Consider the following 18,246-nt stretch of genomic DNA (forward strand, 5'->3'; position numbering starts at 1 on the left):
ACAGTGCGACAGATGCTCCGGTCCTCACCTCCAATGGATTTACTTGCGGCTCCGTCAGCAGCAGGGCCCAAAACGCGAGTTTCAAGATGGCGGACGGGGCGAGGAGGCCGCAGGGACCAGCAGTCAGGCAAGACCGCGGCTTCAAGGCCTACTTCTCGCAGGGCGCCAAGCCCTCTCACAAAGTCCTGCGCCACACCAAATAGCCCCACCGAGAGGTGCCCCGATATGCAGGGGGTTAAAGAGAAGGGGGTAGTACCCTCAGAGTGTCAGGATGGATGGGTTAATTCAGGATATTAGAGCAGGATGGCAGGAGTTCTCTGCACACACGTCTGTTCAGGCCGCCATACTACTGATTTTTACCTTGACGTTTCCTTGATTTATTGACCTGGTTTGTCTGACTCTCCGCTTTAGTGCTTATACTTATGTACGAGAGCCAGGAATGGGTTAAAAATGTAAAGGATAGATTCATAATGTAGAGGATAGATTCATAATGTAATGTAGAGGATAGATTCACAATGTAATGTAGAGGATAGATTCACAATGTAATGTAGAGGATAGATTCGTAATGTAATGTAGAGGATAGATTCATAATGTAATATAGAGGATAGATTCATAATGTAATGTAGAGGATAGATTCACAATGTAATGTAGAGGATAGATTCACAATGTAATGTAGAGGATAGATTCGTAATGTAATGTAGAGGATAGATTCGTAATGTAATGTAGAGGATAGATTCACAATGTAATGTAGAGGATAGATTCATAATGTAATGTAGAGGATAGATTCATAATGTAATGTAACGGATAGATTCATAATGTAGAGGATAGATTCATAATGTAATGTAGAGGATAGATTCATAATGTAATGTAGAGGATAGATTCACAATGTAATGTAGAGGATAGATTCATAATGTTATGTAGAGGATAGATTCATAATGTAATGTAGAGGATAGATTCATAATGTAATGTAGAGGATAGATTCATAATGTTATGTAGAGGATAGATTCATAATGTAATGTAGAGGATAGATTCATAATGTAATGTAGAGGATAGATTCACAATGTAATGTAGAGGATAGATTCACAATGTAATGTAGAGGATAGATTCGTAATGTAATGTAGAGGATAGATTCGTAATGTAATGTAGAGGATAGATTCACAATGTAATGTAGAGGATAGATTCATAATGTAATGTAGAGGATAGATTCGTAATGTAATGTAGAGGATAGATTCATAATGTAATGTAACGGATAGATTCATAATGTAGAGGATAGATTCATAATGTAATGTAGAGGATAGATTCATAATGTAATGTAGAGGATAGATTCACAATGTAATGTAGAGGATAGATTCATAATGTTATGTAGAGGATAGATTCATAATGTAATGTAGAGGATAGATTCATAATGTAATGTAGAGGATAGATTCGTAATGTAATGTAGAGGATAGATTCATAATGTAATGTAACGGATAGATTCATAATGTAGAGGATAGATTCATAATGTAATGTAGAGGATAGATTCATAATGTAATGTAGAGGATAGATTCATAATGTAATGTAGAGGATAGATTCGTAATGTAATGTAGAGGATAGATTCGTAATGTAATGTAGAGGATAGATTCGTAATGTAATGTAGAGGATAGATTCGTAATGTAATGTAGAGGATAGATTCATAATGTAATGTAAAGGATAGATTCATAATGTAATGTAAAGGATAGATTCATAATGTAATGTAAAGGATAGATTCATAATGTTATGTAGAGGATAGATTCATAATGTTATGTAGAGGATAGATTCATAATGTAATGTAGAAGATAGATTCATAATGTAATGTAGAGGATAGATTCATAATGTTATGTAGAGGATAGATTCATAATGTAATGTAGAGGATAGATTCATAATGTAATGTAGAGGATAGATTCATAATGTAATGTAGAGGATAGATTCATAATGTAATGTAGAGGATAGATTCCTAATGTAATGTAGAGGATAGATTCATAATGTAGAGGATAGATTCATAATGTTATGTAGAGGATAGATTTGTAATGTAATGTAGAGGATAGATTCATAATGTAATGTAGAGGATAGATTCATAATGTAATGTAGAGGATAGATTCATAATGTAATGTAGAGGATAGATTCATAATGTAATGTAGAGGATAGATTCATAATGTTATGTAGAGGATAGATTCATAATGTAATGTAGAGGATAGATTCATAATGTAGAGGATAGATTCATTATGTAATGTAGAGGATAGATTCACAATGTAATGTAGAGGATAGATTCATAATGTAATGTAGAGGATAGATTCATAATGTAATGTAGAGGATAGATTCATAATGTAATGTAGAGGATAGATAATGTAATGTAGAGGATAGATTCATAATGTAATGTAGAGGATAGATTCATAATGTAATGTAGAGGATAGATTCACAATGTAATGTAGAGGATAGATTCACAATGTAATGTGGAGGATAGATTCATAATGTAATGTAGAGGATAGATTCACAATGTAATGTAGAGGATAGATTCACAATGTAATGTAGAGGATAGATTCACAATGTAATGTAGAGGATAGATTCATAATGTAATGTAGAGGATAGATTCACAATGTAATGTAGAGGATAGATTCATACATCTTTCCTGCTGGATCCCCTTCTGGCTTTGGCTCATAAAACACATCAAAAGCCGCATGTGTCCCCCCCCCCCCCCCCCCCCCCCCCACATAATAGAGAAGCTATAAATCTATCTACTTTGTTGCTTTAAAAGGGTACTCCAGCCCCGAAGGATAGGGGATAAGATGTCTGACTGCGGGGGTCCCGCCGCGCTGCCAGCTCACAAACTGCCGGGTGCCGACCACAGGGCCGGAGTATCGTGACGTCATGCCCCGCCCCCGCTATGCAAGTCTATGGAAGGGGGAGTGACTGCCTCACAACTCCGCCCCCGTGTGACGACACACCCTGCCCCCGCTATGCAAGTCTATGGGAGGGGGCGTGACGACCTCACGACTCCGCCCTGTCTGATTTTACGCCCCGTCCCCGCTATGCAAGTCTATGGGAGGGGGAGTGATGGCCTCACGACTCCGCCCGCGTATGACATCACGCCCTGCCCCCGCTATGCAAGTCCATGGGAGGGGGCGTGACTGCCTCACAACTCCGCCCCCGTGTGACGACACACCCTGCCCCCCGCTATGCAAGTCTATGGGAGGGGGCGTGGCGGCCGGCGGATGTCACACGGGGGCGGAGTCGTGACGTCACAATACTCCAGCCCCGTGGTCGGCAGTTTGTGAGCTGGCAGTGCGGCGTGTAGCTCAAAGAGGTGGGTGCCGAATGCAAGATTGTGGGGGTCCCCAGCGGTGGGACCCCCCCGCAGTCAGACATCTTATTCCCTATCCTTTGGATAGGGGATAAGATGTCTTAGGGCCGGAGTACCACTTTAAATAAGTCTCAAAATCTATATTTCTTCCTAACAGAACACACCAGTATCAACTTGGAGGAAGATTTGCAACACTTCTCAGAAGGAAACCTTCTTTCCATTGATGGACATTCAGGACGTTACAGTACAGATCTATCATATAGCCCCCTTAACCATGAGCAACCTTCTCCTGACCAATCGCTGATTGTTACCACATGTACAGGTCACATAGTAAGTGAAAGATTTCATTGTGATGAATGCGGAAAAGAGTTTACAAAAAAATCTGACCTTTTTACTCACAGAAGAAGTCACACAGGAGAGAAGAAATATTCATGTTCAGAATGTGGGAAATGTTTTACCGGTAGATCATACCTTGTTATACATGAGAGAAGTCACACAGGAGAGCGGCCATATGCGTGTTCAGAATGTGGGAAATGTTTTACCAGTAAATCAAATCTTGTTATACATGAGAGGAGTCACACGGGAGAGAGGCCATACCCTTGTTCGGAATGCGGGAAACGTTTTACCAATAAATCGAATCTTGTTATACACAAGAGAAGTCACACAGGAGAGAAGCCGTATTCATGTGCAGAATGTGGAAAACGCTTTACGTACAAATCGAGTCTTGTTTCCCATGAGAGAAGTCACACAGGAGAAAAGCCGTATTCATGTTCAGAATGTGGGAAATGCTTTGTAAATAAATCAGATCTTCTCATACACAAGAGACGTCACACAGGAGAGAAGCCATTTTCGTGTTCGGAATGTGGGAAATGTTTTACAAAGCAGTCGACTCTTGTGAAACATGAGAGGAACCACACATGAGAGAAGATTTTTTCATGTTTCGTTGCCGTTTTGTATTCATAAATTCAGAAGCCATAGTGACATAGTGGAAGGGTGAAAAAAAATTTGGGAAACACCCCATGTAAGTTTTTTTTATTGTTGTGATATACGTGGACATATTATTATTTAATCTTCATTTGTACAGTGGATAAAAGTGATGGCATTGAATAAAAAAAATAACACTGATTTAGCAATTCTCTTCCTGTGGATGCTGTTCCAGGTCTAGCCTCCAGGGTGCACCTTCCCAATATGTCCTCCTCTGATCTCTGCCTGGCACTACCTATTGTAGGCTTCTCACCTGATCTCTGCCTGGCACTACTTATCATAGGCTTCTCACTTGTGCCCGGGCAGTAATCTGGTTTTGCCATAGAAAAGGTGTGTGGTAGAGGACTGCAATGGGTTTGGGGTCCTGTGGGACCTGATATAAAACCTGTGGGAGCGGGTGGTCTCTGGTCTTGAGCGGGTGGTTACAAATAATATAGCGGATCTTGCAAACCTCTGAAATGGCACAAGGGGTTATGATATTGCTCAGGGCGGGCTATCGCTAAAAGCTGTGACAAAACGTTTGCAGGAGCAGGCGGTAATGATAACTGTCCCGCGCAGTGCTCCGGCGTGTTGTTCCTGTTTACCTGATGTTGCCTCTGCCTGACCTTTGTGCACTACACTGACCCTCCTGTTTATGATCCTGACCCTTGATGCATCTGCCAGAACACTATATTGTATCTCTGAAATGACTCTTCTGCCTTGACCTGACTCTGCTTCCCTGCCACCTGCCTATTGCCTGCACCAGTCCCCACCTCTTCCTATGTCCCTGGGGCTTGGCGTCGATGCTGTCTGGGACCTTGGTAAGCTACCTTTTGACGCATTTCAAAAATAAGTTGTGTGTAGATGAACTGTTCTTCGAAGAACCCTACAAACATTTTGGCAATGCTCGGAGCTAACCTGTTACCCATTGCTGTGCCCTTACGTTGCTCACATTTCCAATAACTGTTGGACAAGCATTAATGTATCTCTCCCAACCTCCCGATACACATAAACATTCATGTGGTGTTTATAGGGAGGGGTAAGCCGCAGCCAGACAGCTCTGGTGCTGGCTTATTCCTTCAAGAACAAAAGGGTCAGATGCTGAAAATCCAATATTCCTGACCCATCTCTCCACTGACATTTATGGGAAGAATCGGGAGGCTGAAAGAGAGTTGGCTTAACCCCCCAGCAGTAGCAGAGGTGCCTGACTTTAGTATAGGGCAAATGGGCACCTTTAGGCATCACTCCTGGCTTAGAGGGGTATTCCGGCTTTATACGTCCTTTGAATAGGGGATAAGATGAATGATCGCTGGGGTTCTGCCACTGGGACCCCCGTGATCTAGGTGCAGCTCCCGGCTTTCTGGCCCGGGCGCTGCCTCAGAGACATGATGTCGTGGCCACGCCCCTCATGATGTCACGCCGTGCCCCCCTCCATTCACGTCTATGGGAGGGGGCGTGACGGCGGTCACGCCCCCTCCCAAAGACATGAATGGAGGGGGCGCAGAATGCCGGGGGGCTGCACTAAGATTGCGGGGGTCCCATCGGCGGAACACCTGTGATCATACATCTTATCCACTCTCTTTTGGATAGGGGATAAGATGTATAAAGCTGGAATACCCCTTTAAGCCCCACATGAAACCTGTGGGTGGTAATGTGGGTCTACTCCCGATGGGGTATTTTATGGTTCAACAGATTTTGTTATTTGGTTATATAGATTTGTACTTGTACTTTCCCAAAATAATGTTGAATACAAAATGTAGTAAAAACAATTGAAAACCAATGCTGACATTATCCCCGAGAGTCCCATGTGGAGAGAAGAACAAAAAACCGTACAATGTATCCAAGCCTTATCTATACACCGGAAATGTTCTATTGGTGACACGGCAGATGTCTAGGTGGGGGTCCAGTTCAGTCCAGATGTGGCCAGCTTCTTCGTGGTTATGGACTCCACCGTGCCAGTGATGCGTTGTCTCGGGTCGGTCAGATCCTTGATGTAGATGAAGAGTGTTGAGTCTGGCGATCATGGAGGCCAACATTGGGGAACGATTTCTGACTCATCCGTTTTTATTTTTTAAGTATTTATTTATAATTTTGCAAATATAGAAGAAGAATACAATACAACAACACACCAGGGAGCACTGTAAGAGCACCCAAACTGCACAAGTTACAATTCAAGACTCACATAGAAAAGTGCAAACATAATAGCAACATATCATCGTAGAAGAAAAATATGAGCCAGGAACCGGTCCACATGACAAGCCCCTGGAGCAGAACAGCCCAACAAAAGACAACGACACAACTACAGGCACACACCAGACATCCACCCAAGAGCGCCCCCCACCTATCCACTTATTTATGTGTATTACAACTACAGGCACACACCAGACATCCACCCAAGAGCGCCCCCCACCTATCCACTTATTTATGTGTATTACAACTACAGGCGCACACCAGACATCCACCCAAGAGCGCCCCCCACCTATCCACTTATTTATGTGTATTACAACTACAGGCACACACCAGACATCCACCCAAGAGCGCCCCCCACCTATCCACTTATTTATGTGTGTATTACAACTACAGGAACACACCAGACATCCACCCAACAGCGCCCCCCACCTATCCACTTATTTATGTGTGTATTACAACTACAGGCACACACCAGACATCTACCCAAGAGCGCCCCCCACCTATCCACTTATTTATGTGTATTACAACTACAGGCACACACCAGACATCCACCCAAGAGCGCCCCCCACCTATCCACTTAGAATGCAATATCAACCCACACTTACTGAGGAGATCCTACACGCTCTGAGGGGACAATTGACTCCAATATACAAAGAAATAGAAATGGTCACCTGTTCACAACTGGGTGGGTGTAGTGCGTTAAGCAGTGAGGGCTCACAAACTCACTTGTAGATCCATGTACAAAAAATTTAACGCCACACAACTTTTTTCAATTTTCCTTAGTAGCTTTAGTAGAAATTTCTTGCATATAAACATAGTTCCAAAAACATTTCGTGCAGGAAAGAATGCAAAGAAATCAAAACAATTCACCCAGGTGCACCTGTTGCGGACACGCGAGACACTCTCTACGCTGTAGGAATTTTCAGCCCATGCCGGGGCTACCTTCCGCTGAACAACCTTCCTCTCATGAACGGGATCAGAGTGGAGCTTGCGTCGATACTACGACGTTTCGGAGGCCACACCTCCTTGTTCAAGTATCCCTACCATGCTCCCATCACCACTTAAAGGGGTACTCCGCCCCTAGACATCTTATCCCCTATCCAAAGGATATGACGGGCGATACAGGGAATGGAGCAGCGTGACATCATGGCTCCACCCCTCGGGACATCACGGCCCGCCCCCTTAATACAAGTCTATGGCAGGGGCGTGACGACCACCACGCCCCCTCCTATAGACTCGTATTGAGGGGGCGGGCCGTGACATCACGAGGGGCGGAGCCGTGACGTAACGATGCTCCGGCCCCTGTTCTGCCCGTCATTACGTGCAGAGCGAATTCGCTCTGTGCAGTAATGATAGCGGGGTGCTGCAGTGGCAATCCCGGGGGTCCCCAGCAGCGGGACACCGGCGATCTGACATCTTATCCCCTATCCTTTGGATAGGGGATAAGATGTCTAGGGGCAGAGTACCCCTTTAAATAGGTATAGCATTCTCGTGAGAACTTAATTCTAAAAACGAGAACAACAAAATTAAAATCCAAAACTGCAAAAATACATATAAATGGAAAAAATTCTAGGAAAAGCATAATAAGATGGTCTCACACGTAAACACTAAAATTACACGATTCATTTAACCCATTCGGGCTCAATGCATTCAATGTTTCGATCCAGTATACTTCTCGTTGCGATAATCGTTTCTTAACATCACCTTCTATGGAACCTTGCACCTCTTCTATTATCATCCATCTCAATTCACTTACTCTATGGTTATGTTCGACAAAATGTCTGGCCACTCCCGTCTCACCATATTTATTACTTTCACAAATTGTCTTTTTCTCCAGTGCATTCCGTATTACCGAACGATGTTCCGCAATCCGGAATTTGACAGATCTCGTTTGACCGACATATATCCGACCGCAAGGGCATTTGAGCAGATAGATAATGTGAGAGGAAGGTTGTTCATCTGAAAGTAGCTCCGGCATGGGCTGAAAATTCCTACAGCGTAGAGAGTGTCTCGCGTGTCCGCAACAGGTGCACCTGGGTGAATTGTTATGATTTCTTTGCATTTTTTCCTGCACTAAATGTTTTTGGAGCTATGTTTATATGCAAGAAATTTCTACTAAAGCTACTTAGGAAATTTTTTTTGTATATGGGACAACTGACTCCCCCAAAATCAACCATGGCATCCAAACCTTATCAAACTTTTTATATACAAGGTTCTGTACAGTGGGACATACTTATTAACCAAATGAAACCATCAGGAGATAGGAGGGGGGGGGGGGGGTAAGTATCTTTCCAGGCCATAATCACGACCTTCTGGGCACTAAGGAATCGGATGAGAATACGTCTATTGGAGCCAGACTCGAGACCATTAATCATCCCCAACAAACAAACCTCCAGGTTGATAATAAAGGGAAACTCCAGATGGTCTGCGATAAACTGCATCACCGCCACCCTAAAGGGAACCACACAAGGCCAACTCCACACCAGATGCATAAAGGACCCTCTATCAGTCATGCAACGAAAAAAGACATCCGTAGGGGAAACACCAATACGAAATAGCCTAACCGCGATATAATACAGACAAAGAATAAACCTGGACTGAAAAAGCATGTCGTGGAAACTAGCCAAAGTGTCATAATAGGTCACTGCAACCTCCTTCCACTGCTCCGAGAGCTCAGGTATATCCTCCACCCACTTCAAATAGGCCAAAGGGGTCAGGGTCCACGGACTGAAGCAAGGCATACGCCTGCGGCAATGGCTTAGAGAGGTCAGTGGTACCCAGGAGCAACTCCACATCAGAAAATACCGGGGTCACATCCAAGGAGCCAAATTGCACATGAACCGCATGTCTGGAGATGCCAATAATGGGCATTCTGCAGGACATTATAACGGTCACACATATCCGCAAAGGATGGAAAGGAAAAAGCCTCCCCAAACAAGTGCATAGCAAATTTGACCCCATAGGAACTCCAAAATCCAGCTGTCTTCAACTCCTGCTGGTGCTCAAAATGAGGTGTGTCCCCCCCCCCCCCCCCCCCCCCCAGAGGTGCTCTAGGCAAAACTGCTGGTTGTGTCATCAAATGTTCTTGTAGAGTTTCATTCAGGTTTCGGCAAATGTGGAGGTGCCCCGACCTGTTGATAGAGGAAGATCTAAGCCATTCCTAGAGCATTATAAGAAAAAAGAGCGCTCCATAGCGTTAAAACTGCCCAGGTGAGAGTAACAATTGATTGAAAGAAACCCTTACCACAGGCGGTTGTGTGAGCTCACACACAACAATGGTCAGCGTGAGTATAGAGCCCGGTCTGCAGCCTCCCAACCAAACGAACAGTAGTGAGTGAAGACTTCCAGAGATCGGTGGCTTCCAGACACCTGATGAAGCCGCGCAAGCGCGGTGAAACGCGTTGCATTGTTTTAAATAAATCCTTCTTTTCTACTCACCTGACGTACCTATCCCTGGTCAGCGCCGTGGTAACCCCCCATTCTCTGGAAGTCTTCACTCACTATTCCTAGGGCATGTCCAGATAGGAGCCGCCAGTAACCGGCTCCTCCTCCATAAAGAAAGAGAGCATAGACTTTGCGCTTGCTCATTGCGCAGAACACACATACTTTGAGTTAGCCCCCCGAGGGCTTGATAAGAGCACGTGATTTTTCTGAGCCCCAAATTGAAATCATAGTGCGATTGACCTTTCCAATTTTGTTTAGATTTTTGGCCACCGACCATTTATCACTGATTCTACCTTAACTACATACCTTTATTTTTGTACCACCTGTTTGAATCCCCCCATATTTAAGTTAATGACCAGCCAGAAGTGCATCACCACACAAGGACCACTCTGGAGTAACCCCTCCACCCAACTATCAGACAGTTGAGGGGTCTTGAGGCTGCTAGTAGAGCTGGGTTTGTCCATGTAGATAACTCTTTCCATTAACTTTCTTGAAAAGATTTTCATGTTAAGTCTGTAATCTGGTGTCTGGAAAACCCTAACATCCAGGAATTCTACATTGTTGGGGGAAAAAATGGTCTGGGTAAATTCTACATCCCAGTTATTACTATTGTTGTTGAGTTATTATTTTTGTCGTTGAGTTGTAAAGCATTGCTACACCAAATGCTAAAAAAATGTCATCTATATACCGTTTGGAATAGATGCATTTAGAAATTAGGGTGTCTGTGTAGATGAACTGTTCTTCTAAGAGCCCGACAGACATGTTAGGTAAACTCGGAGAAAACCTGGTACCCATTACTGTACCATTACCCCTTATGTTACTCATAGGTTCAATCATTATTTCAAAATAATAGACTCAAGCACAAAAGGTGTTTCAACATTATTCGTAAGTTAATGGGGAAATGGTGTCCAGACCAAGTTGGTGAGCTATTGCTGTAGTTATGCTAGTGCACCTAAGAGTCTAAATAGTTTAAAGGGGCACTCCGCTGCTCAGGGTTTGGAACAACCTGTTCCGAACATTGGTGCTAGTAGCGGGAGCTTGTGATGGCATAGCTCCGCCTTCTCATGACATCACGCCACGCCCCCTCAATGCAAGTCTATGGGAGGGGGCGTGACATCTGTCACGCCCCCTCCCATAGACTTGCATTGAGGGGGTTGGGCGTGATGTCATGAGGGGGCGGGGCTATGACACAAGCTCCCGACTCTGGCTTTCGGAACAGTTTCTTCCAAACGCTGAGCAGTGGAGTACCCCTTTCAGGGTATGAGGAAGGTGTCCTTTGCAAACATGACGTAAAATATATTGTTCTCAACTACCCCTGTCCATTATTTACCGAAGGTGCACACAATTTTCACTCCATTTGTCGAGGTCTGACATAACCATAGTAGAAAAAAGTAGCGAGAAGATTCCCTTTGCGTTGAATGGGAAACAATTCTGACTTAGGCCGTAGATCGGTCTGTAGTCGTGCGGGATCTGTGGCCAGAAAGGGCTTAGCAGTAGTAGGTGGAGATTTTAGTACCTTCCGATTCTTTAAAAATTGTTAGAATTTTTTTTATTAATTCCTCTCATCCATTCGTTTGCTACTACTTTTGTTTTTGATGAGCTTGATTATTTTCTATGTGTATAATTCTATATATAGCTTCATCGACAAAGAAAAGGAAAGAACGGAGCACTGACCGGTCTGTAACTTCAGGAATCTTTATTCATTTCATGCAGAGATCCATATGGAGGGGGAGAGCGGACGGCAGGTGAGACTTCGGGCAACGGACCGTGTCACGCGTTAGCGCTTCTTCAGGCCCTACGTCAACACGTCCGTAGGTGTGCTTTTAAAACACCAACCTGGGGATCATGATAATCACCTGGCTGGGGGGGGGTACAGGTAAGAAGTGAGTGACATGGGGAAGTGGGAAATGGAAAGGAAGGAATAATGGGAGGAGTGGTTGGGAGGGAAGGATGTGTGATTGTGGACACTACTATGCGGGCAAGACCATCTGCCCCCTATTCCATCGAATACGGGAGCACATACGGTCTTTAAAAACTGGCCGAGGGTCGCAAAGATTTATTTCCCACATGATGAGTGCCCACAATGGAGATTTCAAAGCCATAAAGTTCTCTTAGAACCTTCACCCGAAAGGTATGATAGACATAAAAGTCTATTAGAGAAAGAATCTCGCTGGATTTTGCGCACTAATGCCACTGCTTCGCTAGGTCTTACCATAACGAAATGAGTGTATTTATCTAATACAGTTGTTATGTTGGCAAGCGCCCGATATTTCTTCTCACTATGGTGATCTAGCTTTTAACTCCTTATGTGTGTCCCTCATGTGTGTCTCGATTACCTTGCATTTTCCCTCCCCCTTTTTCCTCCTCCTTTTCTTTTCCACCTTCCCTCCCAACCACTCCTCCCATTATTCCTTCCCTTCTATTTCCCACATCCCCATGTCACTCACTTCTTACCTGTACCCCCCCCCCCCAGCCAGGTGACTATCATGATCACCAGGTTGGTGTTTTAAAAGCACACCTACGGACGTGTTGACGTAGGGCCTGAAGAAGCCCTAACGCGTGGCACGGTCCGTTGCCCCAAGTCTCACCTGCCGTCCGCTCTCCCCCTCCATATGGATCTCTGCATGAAATGAAGAAAGATTCCTGAAGCTACAGACCGGTCAGTGCTCCGTTCTTTCCTTTTCTTTGTCGGTGAAGCTACATAATTGACTGTGACACGTTGCGGCACTGACCAACAGCGCACACATCAGCGTTACCTTACAGTGTCTATACCAACTGAGAGTTATGTAGAAAGGTGCTACTGTTCCCATTCCCTATGAGATTGCTCTAATTCTATATCTACTTTACCCTATAGACAATTTACTCACCGGACCAAAGGATTCATGACCGCATTACCTGTGTCAGTCTGTATGTTAAAGGGGTATTCCGGACAAAGTCTGGGAAACCTCCGTGTTTCCGGGACTGAAGACGTGACACCATGCCCCCTCCATTAATGTCTATGGGAGACGTCACATCTCTAGTCCTGAAACACAGAGGTTTCCGAGACTGGGGCAGCAGCCCCCGCATAGAATGTGGTGGTCCCCATCTAGTTTCTAAACAGTTCGTAGTTAGGCTACAATCCAATGTTTGGCCTGTACTAGTCACGTGACCACCTATTAAAGAGAAGGTATCCCCTTAGCGAGGTGTAGAAAGCCCTAATGAACCGAAGGCTTCTCAAGATCTGATTTAATCAACAAAAAACCCACGTGTATCAAATGAAAGATGCTTTATCTTATCGTTTAAGGATAACAATATGGCCCCTGAAACTTGTAAATCCATCCTGATCGAGGACGATCCTATTATGTGTAAAGTGGCCATGAAAAAGCCACTGGTAAGCTACAGACCCACCATTAAAGGGGTACTCCACCCCTAGACATCTTATCCCCGGCGTTCATTTAGAGCGTTGGGTGCAGTGCCGGAGGCTCGTAACGTCACTGCCACACCCCCTCAATGAAAGTCTATGGGAGGGGGTGTGGCGGCCGTCACGCCCCCTCCCATAGACTTGCATTGAGTTGGCGTGACTGTGACCTCACGAGCCTCCACATCGCCAGTCAATCCGGCATGAAGTGTTCTAATGACGTTACCTCGCAGATTACTTTAGCGTCTCTAGCGTTTAGCGTCATAGTTGTTCTAGTTCTCGTTAGTGATGCTTTAGATGGTGACATCATTTCATTGTACTAGAAACGTAGAGGGAGATTTATCAAGCCATTTAACCCCTTAAGGACCAGGCCAATTTTATTTTAGCATTTTAGTTATTTCCTCCTCGTCTTCTAAAAATCGTAACTCTTATATTTTCATCCACAGACTAGTATGAGGGCTTGTTTTTTGCGCGACCAGTTGTCCTGCATAAGGACATCACTCACTTTACCATAAAATTTATGGCGCAAATAAAAAAAATACTATTTGTGTGGGCAAATTAAAAAGAAAACTGCTATTTTGCAAATTTTGGAAGGTTTCGTTTTCACGCCGTATAATTTACGGTAAAAATTACGTGTTCTTTATTCTGTGGGTCAATAGGATTAAAATGATCCCCGTGATTAAATACTTTTCTATTATTGTTGCGCTTAAAATAAGTCGCTATCTTTTTAACCAAATTGGTATGTTTGAAATCCTTCTTTTTTGATGACTTATAATTTTTTCATTTTTCCGTATAAGCAGCGGTATGAGGGCTCATTTTTTGCGCCATCATCTGTACTTTTTATTGATACCACATTTGTGTATATAAAACTTTTATTTATTTTTTTATAGATTAAAAAAAAAAAAAAATGTGACAAAAAAGCAGAAATTTTGTGCATTTTTTCTTTTACGTTCACGCCGTTCACCGTACGGGATCAGTAACATTATATTTTAATAGTTTGGACATTTATGCATGTGGCGATACCAAATATGTGTATTAATTAATATTTTTTACACTTTATGGGGGTAAAATGGTAAAAAAGGACATTTTTATTGGGGGAGGGGATTTTTCAAATTTTTTTGTTACTTTTTTAACTTTCATTTTTACACTTTAGTAGTCCCCATAGGAGACTTATCTATAGTAATCATTTGATTGCTAATACTGTTCAGTGCTATGCTGGGACATAGCACTGATTAGTATTATCGGTGATCTTCTGCTCTGGTCTGCTCGATCTCAGATCAGAGCAGAAGACCCTGGGAGACGGCCGGAGCCAGGCGAGGGGGACCTCCGGCCGCCATGCTGGATGATTGGATCTGTATTGATCACGGCATCTGAGGGGTTAATGGCGGACATCCGCGCGATCGTGGATGTCCGCCATTACTGGCGGGTCCCTGGCTGCTGATAGCAGCCGGGACCTGCCGGACACGATGTGAGCACCGTTCCGGTGCTCGTGGTCATGACGGAGCATAATTGTACGCCATGGTGCGTTAAGTAACACGGCACCATGACGTACATTTACGTCCATTGTCGTTAAGGGGTTAAAGGATTTTTTATTTTTCCTACAAAAGTCTCACAGAAAGTCACACGTACGCCTAAGCAATTTTTTTGTGCTACTCTTGTGGGTAAACGTAAAGTACCAATCAGCCTTACCTAAGCAATTTGTTAGTTTTCACTTTGCAGTGGTCGGGAATTTATCAAGTGCAAGAAGCTGGTGCCGGGAGCTTGTGACGTCGTAGCCCCGCCCCCTCATGACATCACGCTCCACTCCCCTCAATGCAAGTCTATGACATCACGCCCCCTCCCATAGACTTGCATTGAGGGGGTGGGGTGTGACATCATGAGAGGGCGGGGCTATGACATGAGCGACTCGACACGTCGGGAATTTATCGAGCGCAAAAAGTCGCACGTAGGTAAAGGAAGAGTCGCAAGTGTAAGTCAGGTCAAACCTGGCTTACAGACTTGCCTTTGACCACATTTTTAAAGTCGCACAAAAAGTTGCAACTGTGATTTTTTTGCAACTTTTTGCACAGCTCTGCTACCCGGCCACCCACCAGCATCTATCAACCCCCCCCCCACTAACTATTGCAGGACTAAAATCCCAGCATAACCTTACAGTAAGGGCATGCTGGGCATTGTAGTCGTGCACCGGGGGCAGGTGACAAGCACATCTCCCACCTGTCGGCATCGCACTGTAAGGGCATGCTGGGACTTGTAGTCGTGCAGCGTGGGATGTGCGGGCGGGTTACAAGCTTCCCTGGCTTGCTTGTCCCCGGCATGCACATCTCCCACCAGCCCGTCGTCACATGACTACCACTTTCAGCTTGCCCTTACAGTGAGGACATGCTGGGGGTTGTAGTTGTGCTGCGCGCGAGGGAGATGTGCGGGCGGGTGACAATAAATGTACTAACCGATTTTCTGTATTTTATTTCTCCTCATTTCAGACCCGTGTATTCAGAGGACTACCTCGGATTCAGTGGACTACGTCACTGACCAGAGTTTTTTTTTTTTGTTTAACCCCTTAAGAACCAGAGCATTTTTTGCACATCTGACCACTGTCACTTTAAACATTAATAACTCTGATGCTTTTAGTTATCATTCTGATTCCGAGATTGTTTTTTCGTGACATTTTCTACTTTAACTTAGTGGTAAATTTTTGTGGTAACTTGCATCCTTTCTTGGTGAAAAATCCCAAAATTTGATGAAAAAAATGAAAATTTTGCATTTTTCTAACTTTGAAGCTCTCTGCTTGTAAGGAAAATGGATATTACGAATACATTTTTTTATTCCCATTTCCAATATGTCTACTTTATGTTTGCATCATAAAATTTATGAGTTTTTACTTTTGGAGACATCAGAGGCTTCAAAGTTCAGCAGCAATTTTCCAATTTTTCCACAAAATTTTCAAACTCGCTATTTTTCATGGACCAGTTCAGGTTTGAAGTGGATTTGAAGGGTCTTCATATTAGAAATACCCCATAAATGACCCCATTATAAAAACTGCACCCCCCAAAGTATTCAAAATGACATTCAATAAGTGTATTAACCCTTTAGGTGTTTCACAGGAATAGCAGCAAAGTGAAGGAGAAAATTCAAAATCTTAATTTTTTACATTCGCATGTTCTTGTAGACCCAGTTTTTGAATTTTTGCAAGGGGTAAAAAGGAGAAAATTTTTACTTGTATTTGAAACCCAATTTCTCTGGAGTAAGCACATACCTCATATGTCTATGTAAAGTGTTCGGCGGGCGCAGTAGAGGGCTCAGAAGGGAAGGAGCGACAAATGGTTTTTGGGGGCATGTCACCTTTAGGAAGCCCCTATGGTGCCAGGACAGCAAAAAAAAAAAAACACATGGCATACCATTTTGGAAACTAGACCCCTCAGGGAACGTAACAAGGGATAACGTGAACCTTAATACCCCACAGGTGATTCACGACTTTTGCATATGTAAAAAAAAATGTTTTTTACCTAAAATGCTTGTTTTCCCAAAAATTTTACATTTTTAAAAAGGGTAATAGCAGAAAATACCCCCCAAAATTTGAAACCCAATTTCTCCCGATTCAGAAAACACCCCATATGGGGGTGAGAAGTGCTCTGCTGGCGCACTACAGGTCTCAGAAGAGAAGGAGTCACATTTGGCTTTTTGAAAGCAAATTTTGCTCTGGGGGCATGCCGCATTTCGGAAGCCCCTATGGTGCCAGAACAGCAAGAAAAAAACACATGGCATACCATTTTGGAAACTAGACCCCTCGGGGAACGTAACAAGGGGTTAAGTGAACCTTTATACCCCACAGGTGTTTCATGACTTTTGTATATGTAAAAAAAAAAAATTTTTTTTACCTAAAATGCTTGGTTTCCCAAAAATTTTACATTTTTAAAAAGGGTAATAGCAGAAAATACCCCCCAAAATTTGAAGCCCAATTTCTCCCGAGTACGGCGATACCCCATATGTGACCCTAAACTGTTGCCTTGAAATACGACAGGGCTCCAAAGTGAGAGAGCGCCATGTGCATTTGAGGCCTAAATTAGGGATTTGCATAGGGGTGGACATAGGGGTATTCTACGCCAGTGATTCCCAAACAGGGTGCCTCCAGCTGTTGTAAAACTCCCAGCATGCCTAGACAGTCAGTGGCTATCTGGCAATACTGGGAGTAGTTGTTTTGCAACAGCTGGAGGCTCCGTTCTGGAAACAGTGGCGTACCAGACGTTTTTCATTTTTATTGGGGAGGGGGCTGTGTAGGGGTATGTGTATATGTAGTGTTTTTTACTTTTTATTTTATTTTGTGTTAGTGTAGTGTAGTGTTTTTAGGGTACAGTCGCACGGGCGGGGGTTCACAGTAGTTTCTCGCTGGCAGTTTGAGCAGCGGCAGAAAATTTGCCGCAGCTCAAACTTGCAGCCGGATACTTACTGTAATCCTCCGCCCATGTGAGTGTACCCTGTACGTTCACATGGGGGGGGGGGGGGGGGGGAACCTCCAGCTGTTGCAAAACTACAACTCCCAGCATGTACGGTCTATCAGTGTGCCTTCAGCTATTGCAAAACTACAACTCTCAGCAGTCACCGACAGCCAACGGGCATGCTGGGAGTTGTAGTTATGCAACCAGCAGATGCACCACTACAACTCCCAGCATGCACTTTAGCTGATTGTGCAAGCTGGGAGTTGTAGTTATACAACAGCTGAAGGTACACTTTTCCATAGAAAGAATGTGCCTCCAGCTGTTGCAAAACTACAAGTCCCAGCATGCCCATAAGGGAATGCTGGGAGTTGTGGTGGTCTGCCTCCTGCTGTTGCATAACTACAGCTCCCAGCATGCCCTTTTTGCATGCTGGGAGCTGTTGCTAAGCAACAGCAGGAGGCTGTCACTCACCTCCTGCTGCTGCTCCACGATGCTGTCGCACA

At 44.1% G+C, this 18,246-nt stretch overlaps 2 protein-coding genes across 15 annotated transcripts in view; one reads left to right on the forward strand and one right to left on the reverse strand.

Annotated features, from left to right (window-relative positions):
• Positions 1-4,435, forward strand: part of LOC130286075 (oocyte zinc finger protein XlCOF7.1-like) — a 40,734-nt gene extending 36,299 nt beyond the window's left edge. The window contains exon 7 of the mRNA XM_056537242.1: positions 3,474-4,435. Within this exon, the coding sequence (XP_056393217.1) occupies positions 3,474-4,237 (764 nt within the window). The 3' untranslated portion in view covers positions 4,238-4,435. The remainder of the gene's footprint in view (positions 1-3,473) is intronic.
• Positions 1-18,246, reverse strand: part of LOC130277649 (zinc finger protein 569-like) — a 614,204-nt gene that overhangs the window by 132,669 nt on the left and 463,289 nt on the right. The gene's annotated exons all lie outside the window — the stretch shown is intronic.

Source organism: Hyla sarda, chromosome 1 (assembly GCF_029499605.1).
Source record: "Hyla sarda isolate aHylSar1 chromosome 1, aHylSar1.hap1, whole genome shotgun sequence".
NCBI classification, from domain to species: Eukaryota; Metazoa; Chordata; class Amphibia; order Anura; family Hylidae; genus Hyla; species Hyla sarda.